The sequence below is a fragment of the Bison bison genome, unplaced genomic scaffold (genome assembly GCF_000754665.1).
Source record: "Bison bison bison isolate TAMUID 2011002044 unplaced genomic scaffold, Bison_UMD1.0 scf7180017864481, whole genome shotgun sequence".
Taxonomy (NCBI): Eukaryota; Metazoa; Chordata; class Mammalia; order Artiodactyla; family Bovidae; genus Bison; species Bison bison.
In genome coordinates, this window is record NW_011495041.1 from 2,509,006 (window position 1) to 2,521,142 (window position 12,137).

Genomic DNA, 12,137 nt, shown 5'->3' on the forward strand with positions numbered 1-12,137 from the left:
CTCCCTCTCAGAACAGCTCTGCTCACCTGTCCCTGCCCCCAGCTTCCTGTGCCGACTCGTGGTTCCCACTCCCCACGACTTGGTCCAGAATAGGGGCCCAGCCCTCCGCCCCCACCCCCGCCCCCCAGGTCTTCCTCTGGACACGCCAGTGCCTCCTGAGCCCAGCTATTGTCCTGCCAGGCCACACATTTCCAAGGGCAATGGCTAGCCCTCAGTCACCCTCTCTGGGTTAGTTGCCCATCCCTGGTCCCATCAGCTATGGCAGGGAGACCGGTGGTATAGAGCCCCTTGGAAGCATCATTCTTAGGACAGCGGTGGCTGTCTTGGGTGGATTAAGCCAGAGGAAAATTGAGTGTGGGAGGCCAACTGCATGAACACAGGAGAGTGAACGTCTAATGAGCTCAGCTCTAATTACTGCTTGGAACGCGTGGGTTGCCTCCAGTTGAACCACAGAGATACACAGTAGGCATCTGACAACAGAAGGTGGCCGTAGATGAGGGTCTTCGCTTTCCTGGTGAACTGGTGACCTGATTGGCACAGGGTCACCTTGGCTTCATTATCTGCAGCAGCTTAATGGAGGTATGTTCTATACATAACGAAGCTAAAATGTAAAATCCAGCCATCTTTAGTATGTTCCCTGAGCAGTGAGACCATTACCACGATCGTTGAAAGAAACCCCCTACCCCTGAGCAGTCACCTTCCTTTGCTTCTCCCCAGCCCTGGGCAACCACTAAATCTTCTGTCTATGAGTTTGTCTCTTCTGCCACATTTCACATCAACGGAGTCACACAGTGTGTGGCCTTTTGTGTCTGGCTTCCTTCACGTAGCACAATGTTTCTGAGGTTCATCCAGGTAGCACGAATCAAAAGGCTTTATTCCTTTTCATGGCCAAAGGTATTCTGCCTTGGACATAGTGGCCCCCTGTTTAGCCACACACCCCCGTCCTTACCTTGTCTGTGGAGAGCCTGACCAGGACATGTAGAGAAGGATGAGGAAGAGAAAAACCACAAAAGCTGCCAGGCTCACCCAGAAGGCGATGACGATCGAATCTGTGGGTGGGGACATACACGTCGACGTCAGTGTGAGCTCACGTGCCCCACGGTCCCCACGTGCTGCGGAACTGGGGCTCTGGGAGAGACCCTTCTCAGTAAGTGGCCAGTGAGAAGATTTTCCCATCAATAACCACCTTGAGGGACTTCCCTGGTGGTCCAGTGGTTAAGAATCTGCATTCCAGTGCACCGTGTACATCCCTGTGTGCTGAGTCGCTTCAGTCGTGTCTGACTCTGTGTGACCCCATAGACTGTGGCCCTTCTGGCTCCTCTGTCTGTGGGGATTCTCCAGGCAAGGATGCTGGAGTGGGGTGCCATGCCCTCCTCCAGGGGATCTTCCCAACCCAGAGATCGAACCTGTGTTTCATACGTCTCCTGCCTTGGCGGGCAGTTCTTTACCACTAGCCACACCCAATGCAGGGTATATGGGTACAATCCCTGGGCAGGGAACTAAGATCCCACGTGCCACAAGGCAGCCAAGCCTGCTCCAGAAGTAGAGAGCGTTGCGCCACAGCGAAGACCCAGCACAGCCAAAATAATAATAACAATTAAATAATACTGATAACCTTGGGAAAGAAAGAGGCAGCAGGGACTTGGCTTTTTTCCCAGAGAGACTAGTCACTGGGTCAGTTTAGGGTGATGACTGAGGGGAAAACAGTAAATGAAACTGGGTTCCCACGCCACCACCACCACCCCCGACCCCGGACTTGATTTTTTTGGCTGCTTTTGTTGCTCAGAGTGGGTTTTCCCCTCTTCCTTCCTCCCAGGAAGGAGAAGAAAGTGCTGTAAGCAATTTCATGTGGCATGACAGCCTCCTCTCTCCTGTGAGGACTGCAGCCCCTACCAAGAGCCTTCTGCGATCAGCTCAGTTGGGGACCGCTTCAAAGACCCCAAGATCAGAGACTTAGAAAAATGATATGCACCAGAAAATGCTCCTAACCTGCTCCAGGGAGGGCCAGGCTGTGGAGATGTCACCCAAGGCTGCCAGGCCAGGCTGCGGGAGGTGAAAAGACATGGTCCCTCTCTTTTTGGGGCACAGGGCCAGCTGGGGAGCTGTGGCGGGAGGAAAAAGCACCATTGCAGCCACCACTCTGGCTGTATCAGTGGCTGGAGGGGAAAACACGCGGGGAAATCAGGAAAGATGCTCAGCCTCTTCGGGGCCCTGGTAGAACCTGGTGGAACCTGGCCGTTTGGAGGTACCTTTATCCAGGGCTCTGGGTCAAAACATTCAGCAAGTTGCTAGGGAACTGTAGGAATGTGTTTGTTTCTCTTGTTTGTTTCTATGGCTCTGAGCACAGAGTTATTGTTTTAGTAGCTAAGTCGCGTCCAACTCTGTGTGACCCCATGGACTGTAACCCACCAGGATCCTCTGTCCATGGGCCTTCTCCAGAGGATCTTCCTGACCCAGGGATCAAGCCCACATCTGCATTGTGGGCAGATTCTTTACCACTGAGCCACCAGGGAAGCATACTGGGTTCATAATTAGTATCTGCAAGTATCTTATCCCAGACACACTCTTGCCCCCAGGACAAGATGCCCCAGACTGAGATATGCTAGGCACCTACGTGTATGACCCAAGAAAGCCACTGAAGGACGGTAATCAACAGGCATGTAGTAAGCGCTTATGCAAGTCAGGCTTTGCGGGGGGCTGTTAAGGATCCCAAGGAGGCCAACCTTGCCCACCAGAAATCGCTGACCCCCTTTAGGGTTCTGCATCTGTCCACCAGCATCCTCCTCGACACTCCTGCTACAACCACCAGCACTAGTCCTGCCCTGCCTCCTGTTCAAACAAACAAGATTTCCGTGATGTATTCAGGTTAAAAAGTGCTAATAAATAGATAAATAAATGAACAAATAACTAACTGAATGGATAAATGATTAGAGATGTATGGGGTAAATAGTAGTCATTGAGTAAAATTGTTGCCTCTGCCTCTATGACCCAAGACAGCTAGAGGGAGAAACTAAAATCTTATGAGTTGATTTTAAATCCTAAAAGTGTCAAAAACAGGTAACAAGGAAAAGATGCAGTATTGGCAAAAGGCCTCATGGACGCCACCACCTTGAAATGTATCAGCAAGTTGGCACTCACACTGCAGAGAGGCAAGGACAGCAGAGCCCCTCAGGCTGACTTACACCCTCTCTGCTTTCTGTCCCTGATCTGAGAAATGGCTGGCCTGCCCTGCAGCATCACACTGTTAAAGGGGATGTACGGGCTCCTGGGAAACAGGAAATGAGGTTGCTGCTGTCTGTACTAAGCTTTTTTTTTAATTTTTAAAAATCCACGATCTGGGATAAGAAATCTACAAAATGAGCCTGGAACATCTTGTCTTCCAGAAAGCAAAAAAGCTATAAAAACCCAAACAAAGCAAGCTCCTAACATAGCCAAATGTGTTAGTTTCAGGTGTACAGCAAAGTGAGTCATCGCGCTCTCTCTCTCTCTCTCTCTCTCTCTCTCTCTCTCTATATATACACTTATATACATACATACATATACACATGGCTTCCCTGGTGGCTCAGCTGGTGAAGAATCCACCTGCAATGCAGGAGACCTGGGTTCAGTCCCTGGGTTGGGAAGATCTCCTGGAAAAGGGAACGGCTATACACTCCAGTATTCTTGTCTGGAGAATTCCAAGGACAGAGGAGCCTGGCGGGCTACAGTCCATGGTGTCGCAAAGAGTCAGACACGATATACACTGTTTCTTAAATTCTTTTCCTATATAGGCCATTACAGAGTATTGAGTAGATTTCCCTGTGCTGTATACAGTAGGTCTTTATTAGTTTTCCATTTTATGTATAGTAGTGTGTATATGTCAATCAAAAGAAGCCTCTGACTTTCGAAGTGTTCCTTGCCTGTTCACTGTGTATTATTCCCCAGAACCTGCTTTAATTCAACTCTGTCCTAAAGAGTCACAATTTATTGTCTAACCCTCAGAGTATAAGAGTATATATGTTCTCAGAAAATTTGGTTTGGGAGTTCTAATGTTTAAGGAAGTTTCAGATTTCTGCAGACACTAATGCTCTTCTTCTTTCATTAAGAAAAAAAAAAACAATGCAGGATTTGAGATCTTTGGTACCTAGATAAGTTCCATCAGAGCCTCAAAGAAAACATCATCAGAAACTGAGCAGTTGAGATGCCCTTTCCCCTCTCCCAGGCTCACTCTGTCTGTCCTAGCCCTTGGTCATTATCTCCAGATGCTGAGCAGGAAATGAGATGATACCTCTTCCAGAACACAGAGTCTTCCGAGAAGTGAAATTTTAATTTTGTCAGACCAAAAGAGTGAACAGCAGACACCAGCCGTTTCCTGCACGGTGTTCTCTTTCATCGTGTGCTTTTGAAAAAGGCAGCCAAGAAAATAGGGTTTTTCCCTCTTCCTCCTGAAGGGTCAGCCTAAGTGCTTGGAAAGAACATTTTGTTACAAGGACAAGAGCTGTCATTCTCCAGGGTGGGAACAGTTTAAACAACCGTTGAGTTTGTCTTTACAACAAGGAGCACCAGACTGGCTTGACAATGAAACTGGTTCAGTCATGGAAAACTCCTCTTCCCTTCCCTCTTCTCTAGAGTCCCAGGAGAAAGTTAACAGCAAGATTTTTCCCTTCCTGGGGGATAAAAATGGGGTTAAGAGCCTAGACCCTGGAGGAGGTCAATTTTGAGTTCAAATTCTGACTTGACTATTTCCAAGCTTTGTGATCTCAAGCCATCTGAGATTTTTACATCTCTAAATCTGTTTCCTCATCAGTTAAATGGGGATAATAGCGTGTGTTATATAGGCTGTTATGCAAATTAAATAACATGCATATGTAATGCCCATGGCAGGATTTCCTCATTTAATGGTTGTGAAATGATCTGTACACAGAATTAAAATCATTATTTCTGTTAAGAGTGTTTTGTGGCAAGTGATGTCGCTGCTTCCTTCAAGCTCCCTAAAACGTAAGCTATGAGTAAAGGTAATTGTTCTTGTCAATCCTTCACCTGCTTCCATAGTAATAGAACTCCTCCTGTAGCTAGGCACATGGCTGCCTGAGATAAAGACTATATTTCCCAGCCTCCCTTTCAGTTAGTATGGTCATGTGACAAGGTTCTGGCCAATGAGATGTGAATGGAGCATTTGCAGGCCGGCTTCTAGGAATCCTGCGGAGATGGCTAGATTTCTAACACATGCATCCCTTTGTATCCCCTTACTCCGTTTTGCTGCCCAGAACATGGATGTGATGGCTATAGCCAGGATTGGAACATGATGGTGAGGACACATCCCAAGGATGGCAGAGGTGTGAGCTGAAACAAAGCCAGTCCTTGAAGACTTCATGGAGCTGACCTACCACCCTGCCCTGAAAACTTTTACATGAGAGAGAAATCAGTCTGTTTTATCTGGTATTCCATTAATGTAACCAATTTTCTCCACTGAATCTGGACAAAAATCAATAAATGACTTCTTAAATGAACATACCAAAACTGACAATTCCAAATAAATGCTGACTTTCAAAATAATCATCCTCTCTCTACTGTGGTGGTGGTGGTGGTGGTTTGGTTGCTAAGTCATGTCAGACTCTTCAGACACCGCGGACTAGAGCCTGCCGGGCTCCTCTGTCCATGGAATTCTCCAGGCAAGAATACTGGAGTGGGTTGCCATTTTCTTCTCCAGGGGATCTTCTTGACCCAGGAATTGAACTCAGGTCTCCTGCATGGCAGGCAGATTCTTTACCGACTGAGCTCCGAGGGAAGCCCTCTCTACTGTAGAGTTAGGTAAATTTTCTAAAATACCTATATTGATCAAACATTTATAAATTATACTTTTGGAATTACCTTCAAGGATACACACACACACACACACACACCAATCTTGCCACTTTATGAGATCATATCCTTTTTTTTTTCTTGAGATCATATCTTATTTTCAATACCCAAATGGTACCAATCACTTAATTTCATTCACCTGATTGGTTTATGGGTGATTCTAAACTGTTTCCCAGAAGCAAATCCACCTTCCAAAGAAATACATAATGTATCACTGTGGACATTTCATAGAATGTGTCAGGGCCACCAAAGTCAGTTCCAAAGGACGAGTACCAAGCAGGTTTTGAGGAATGACGGACTCATTCAAATATGACAGCTCCACACGAGGCTAGCTTGATGGGAAATTTGTTCCAAGATCACATTCTCAATCTTTGTTTAAAAATCGCTTTCACTGCTTACATCGCACCCATGGAACTGACCATCTGCAGAAGGCTTAGACATCATAATAAAAGTTGTGGGACTTCCCTGGTGGCCCAGTGGTTAAGGATCCACCTTTCAATGCAAGGGATGTGCATTGGATCCCTGGTTGGGGAACTAAGATCCCACATACTTGCAGGGCTACTAAGCCCACCGGAACTAGAGAGCCTGGGTGCTCTAGAGCCCGTGATCCTCAACAAGAGAAGCCCAGTTGCATGCTGCGACTAAGTGCCACAATGAAGACCCAGTACAACCAGAAAAAAAAGAACAAGTTGTAACCTGACTGAAAGAGATGAATAGCATCATCGACTCAATGGACGTGAGTTTGAGCAAACTCTGGGAAATGGTGAAGGACAGGGAAACCTGGCATGCTGAAGTCCATGGGGTCGCAAAGAGTTGGACACGACTGAGTGACTGAACAGCCACAACAACTTGAACTTGATTGCTCTGACCAGGAGAGAAGATTTATAGAAATCAATCTTTACCCTAAAGTCTATTCACTGTGTTCAGAAGAAATTGGTTAGTGATTGTTCAGAAGAGATTGGTTAGTGATGTGTTTTTGTTCTTCTTCTCCCAGCTGTTGGAGAAGCAGATGAACAGACTGCCTTATTATTGAAGCTGCCAGAGGCAGTGCCTCAGCAGAAGTCAGTGTGGGCTATGACAAATTTTTTCTAACTGGTAATTAAAGGAAGAAGACATACTGACCTAAGAGGTAAATAATACCAGGTAAGGCCAGGCATTACCCAAGGGAAATCAGTCCGCCTCCACACTCCCTGCAAGGGAGCATTCAACCAGTATTTGGAGACTCATTGTATTAACATTATCTGTATTGTCAGTGTAAGATGGGAATATGAGATTGTCTTTTTTTTCTCCAGAGCTTAGCCTCTGAAAAAGGAACAGAATCAAATGTGGAATCCGTTTGTTCAGGCAGGGTCTCAGGAGACAGATTTCTATTTTCCAACTTTTTGACAGGGAGATTCTTAACATTTCCATGAAACAGAAGCCATGTCTGAAAATCACAGGGGTGACAGTCTTTGTGAAGTCCCTGTAACAGAATCACACACCAGATTTCAAGCCTTCCCTGAGGAAGGGCAACCCACAGCCTTCAACTCAGCGTTGAAGGCTCATAAAAATGTGTCTGCATCCCGAGATCTTTCCAATTATCCGTCCAACCATGATGGAATAAATTCCACCGTCTGGGCATGAACACATAAATCTTAAAATCCTTCCTGCTTGTTAGGTTAACACATGAACTTGGGTACTTTTTTCTTCTATTTTTGTCTTTTTCTCAACTTGACATAAGTCAAACCCAATCTGGCCTTCACCATGCCAACCCGCTGCCCCAGGGGACCTTCTAGTGAGGTGGTCTGAGGGAGAGCTTTGCCTCTCTGTCTCCCCCTAAAGCATTCCTGGCATCTTTCTGTCTTTCATGTGCACAGACCTGGGGTGTGACGGTTTGTGATTTGTTTGACTGGGATGGAGATCCAACCCAGAGAAACTGGCAAGGAGAGAAAGTTGCATTTGTCAGCAACGGAGGTCACCTGCCTTCTGTGGCTGACCTCTGTCCAAGCTCACCTGGACTCACACCTACCTTCCTCTACCTTCAAACCCAAGTAACAGAGTGAGAGGGTAACAGGCAGGAAGGCCAGGGGTCTCCAAAGGGAGGAAATAGCCTGCAAGTGTCAGACATTTTTATCTCTCTCAAGCGGCAGGAGGAAACAAACTAGCGATATTTTTTCCTTCTCTGTACAAATTTAAAAGGAGGTTTCTCTTAAAATACTGTGTTGCCATAAGAACACCTGGTTTCGCCTGAAGTTAACTATTCTCAAACCTAGAGATAACCAAGGCCTTTTTCTTATGGAAATGTTTGTCTTAAGCTATGCTAATGTACTATGCGTTTACGCCAGACTCTGTCTTCAAGTCGGTTCCGCCTCTTGGCTCAGAACCTACTTGACAAACCAGTATGTTATACTCAGATATTGTTCCCCTAATCTATGTAAATGAAGCTATTTGTATGGTGGTCTGCCCTTCTTCAAGATTCAAGTTAATCATTTTATGGCCCAGGTTGAACCATTTGGTGCCAAGATTATCCCAAAATGAATCTTATGGGTGAGGGGCCTCGTGCCATTCTGAGTTTTAAGACATTCCTTTCTTTCATTAACAGACTGCTAGTGACTATATACAGTCCATGGGGTCACTAAGAGTCGGACACAACTGAGCGACCTCACTTTCATTTTTCACTTTTATGCTTTGAAGAAGGAAATGGCAACCCACTCCAGTCTTCTTGCCTGGAGAATCCCAGGGACGGGGGTGGGGGTGCCTGGTGGCCTGCCTTCTATGGGGTCGCACAGAGTCGGACACGACTGAAGAGATGTAGCAGCAGCAGCAGCAGCTCGTATTTCTATTTTTTTTTTTCCTGTTGATGGATGGGTTGTGTGGACTTATGAAATAATAAGGTGGTTTCCATTTTAAGAGAAAAAGATAGTTTTCAAAAGTAGCTCCCCAAAATATAAGGAATAGTCACTGCAGTCTCTTTGTCATTCCTGGAATATACCAGGCACTCCTCTGCTTCAGAGCCTTGGCCCTTGGTGTTCCTAAAAGGTTCCTTCCCAAGACATCGTCAAGACTTAATCTCTCATCTCTTCACAGGCCACAGGTGAGGCCTTCACCAGCCTTCTTCCACCCTTGGGTCCCCGCTCTCCTAGCCACCTTTCCCATTTGATTTTTCTTTGGAGCACATCTTGCCATCTGCCATATTTTTCTTGTTTATGGTGAACTGAAAAGACTGCCTCCAGTTTGTTGTTTTGCTTATTTTTGGCTGTGCCACACGGCATGCAGGATCTGAGTTCCCCAGGGAGTGAACCCCTGCCCCCTGCCCTGGAAGCACAAGGTCTGAACCACTGGACCTCCAGGGAAGTCCTCTGCCTCCCATTTTTAACCCTTCTTGCACTGGAACCCATCTAATTCCCTCCTCCTGAATCTGGCCTGGGCTCACCAGCTTACTTACCCAAGACACAGAGCTAGTAAGTGGCAGAGTTAAGATGTGAATTACAGCCAACAGGCTTACAGTCCATGTACCTAGACTCGACAGAGTCACTGGTCCATGGCTGGTCACCCAGAAAAAAACAACAAAAACTAGACAGTTAACCTATTCAAGGTGCAAACACCCCAGCGGGGGATGGAGTTTTGCCTAGCCCCAAATTTCTTTCCCAGAGACAATAGAATAAAAATCAGGACATGAAGCCTGGGATATGTGAGACACAAACAGGAGTAAAGGAGCCCAGAAAAAGCACCTCTCTCTGTGGATATCAAAGATTCCTGATACCTAGGACTTGGGTATAAAATGGTATTTGGCAGCCTTTGTGATAAATTTAGAATTAACTTTCTAAGACACTTTTGTGATACACTGTATCTTTCTAAGATACTTTTGAGACAAAATATTCTTTTAAGATGGATTTCCTTTTTTCTCAATAAATGAGACTTAAAACTTTTTTGTTTGTTTATTTTTGGCCATACCACATGGCTTGTGGGATCTTATTATATCCCTGACCAGGAATTGAACCCTGGACCCTGGGTAGTGAAAGCACCCAGTTCCAACCACTAGACCACCAGGGAATTCCCTTAAAATGTATTTCTTAATAGAGTTTAATGTATTTGTTTGGAGTTCCAGTAAGCTGGGTAGGTTTCTTCAAATTGTAGATATCATGTTTTCTATACTCTGTATGCAGATATGAAAGAGCTATTTAGCCAGTCCCCTAAGATGTATAACTTGAATACTTTCTATAAAAATACCAGTTGATACTTACTTTTCATAGGAGGGACACAGAGCCTGGCCTCTCCCTGTGAGTGTCAAAAGTCCTCAATATCTAGGTTGTCCAGGGTGGGGACAGTGACTGGTCTCTCTGGCAAGATTCCTTACTGAAATAATTGTTATTGGGTTTGGGAATTTGAGGAAGAACTTATTTGACCTCATATCTAGTTCCCCAGGTTGTAAATGTCCGACTCTAGTTCAAAGTGCAAAAAAAAAAAAAAAAAAAAGAACATCTCAAACCTCACACACAATTTAGAGAACACCAGCCATTTTCCCCAGAAATGTAAGTTACCTGTGGGTAATGGGCAGGGGCGGAGATTGAGATCGTGTGTTCTAAGCTCCTGAAGTTGCAAACAGCCCCCCAACACAAAGCAGCGGGGATCAACTTTGGAGCCCAGGTGATGAGTGAGGTGTCAGAAGCCGAGCTAGAATTTTATTTAATTTGTGCTCATTTTAAAAAGTCCTTCCTGAATGCACATCTATATGTTGTCCAGGTCAGCATGGATCTTGAAGTTCTGAACTTTTGATAATATCTGTGAGTGGGCTTTTATTTCAAATCTGCCATTTTCTCCCTATTACTCTATGTCTTCCATATTGTGAGTTACATGTGAAGAAACTGCATTTTCATTTCATGGGTATATAGCTTGTATCAGAAAACACACCAAATCTATTGTCACCCCAAAAGTTTTGCTACAGTGTCAGGAATACAGTAAGTCCTCAGCAAACATGAAACAGAAGTCCTTCACTTCTGGAAGGTGGATATGACACAGGAAACAGAACACTTCCTGACCAGACATTGTATAGGACTTTCCCCAAGGACCCTGCCAGGGCTCTGCCTCCTTTTATTAAATAATACCAGTGATGTGAATTTCAGTTTTGAGCTGGTTTGTAACAGACTGTTTATTTTCATATGGGAAGCATTGTGTTCTTTCTAAGGACGCATTTATTTTTGACAGACATTATGTGTGATTGTAGTGAAGTTCCTGAAACCTGAGGGACTTCAGGATAGGCAGAAAGGATGGGTTCCCGGAACTTTGTTTTCTTTTTTTTTTTTCCGGAACTTTGTTTTCGTTTTGTTTTTTATGCTCATTTCCTCATCTGACTTGTTATCTGGTCTGAGTAACTGGAATAATCAGAGAAGATTATTGAGAAACTACCGAGTTACTTCAGAGATAAAGACTGGGCAGATTAAGATGAAGAAAAGGCTGTTAACTTGTCTGGTGGTCCTTCCTGAGACCATGAAGATGAAGCATCGCTGGGTATTTTTAATAAGAATTAGTCACACGTCTTAGAAGTGAACACAGTAGCTCTCTCCCACATCTACATGGAGACAACAGAAAACTCGAAATCTACAGTTTGAAGAAACTCATCTAGTTATTGGAGCCCTAGACAAACATAACTCTATCGAGAAATCTGTCTTACCAGTGTAGTCTGCCCCCAAAGTGGCTTAGTTTCTCAAGAGGCTAGTTTTCAACTTATTACAGAAGATAATAGATACACCCTCCATTCCCTTCTGTCTATGAGTTCAGAGTCCCATTCTGCCTTTCCCGTGATATCCCGGGATTCATAAGTGAATGGAGAAAAGCCATTTGCGCCAACCCCCAGCCTCTGATCGGCCGGCTTCCCCAGTTCAGGACTCACGTTTATTGGCTCTCAGCTTCTTCTCATCCACGGGCATGAGGTCCAAGTAGTCCAGGTAGTATTCGTAGCTGTAGTACGGGGCAGAGATGTTGGTTCTGTTGGCCATGCCTGCGTCGCTGCCCAGTGGCCCTTCCGGAGCTGCTCCGAGCTCGCCAGGAGATGGCCCCGCTGATTTGTGTAAAATCATCCAAGTATGTCTGTGGGTCTCTGAACTCAAGGCCTCCTCACTTATCAGAGCTGTGGGGCTGGGAGGAAGGTCGGGGGGTGTGCCTGACATCTTCAGAGTTCAAGTAGAGCAATCTATCCCGCCTGGCTTGATGCAGCTCCAAAACAAACAGAGTGCGAGGCGGGAGCCTGAGGTCCCTGTGCAAGTGCTGGTTGGCCCTCAGCATCCAGACAAGAAAACAGATTCCCTCCAGGACCCTCG

General features: G+C 45.6%; 1 protein-coding gene across 1 annotated transcript in view; it reads right to left on the reverse strand.

Annotated features, from left to right (window-relative positions):
• Positions 1-12,055, reverse strand: part of MRAP (melanocortin 2 receptor accessory protein) — a 14,663-nt gene extending 2,608 nt beyond the window's left edge. Inside the window, exons 1-2 of the mRNA XM_010862306.1 lie at positions 11,711-12,055; positions 950-1,049 (exon numbers count right to left, since the gene is read on the reverse strand). Of these exons, the coding sequence (XP_010860608.1) occupies positions 950-1,049; positions 11,711-11,987 (377 nt within the window). The 5' untranslated portion in view covers positions 11,988-12,055. The remainder of the gene's footprint in view (positions 1-949; positions 1,050-11,710) is intronic.
• Between the last annotated feature and the right edge of the window lie 82 nt (positions 12,056-12,137).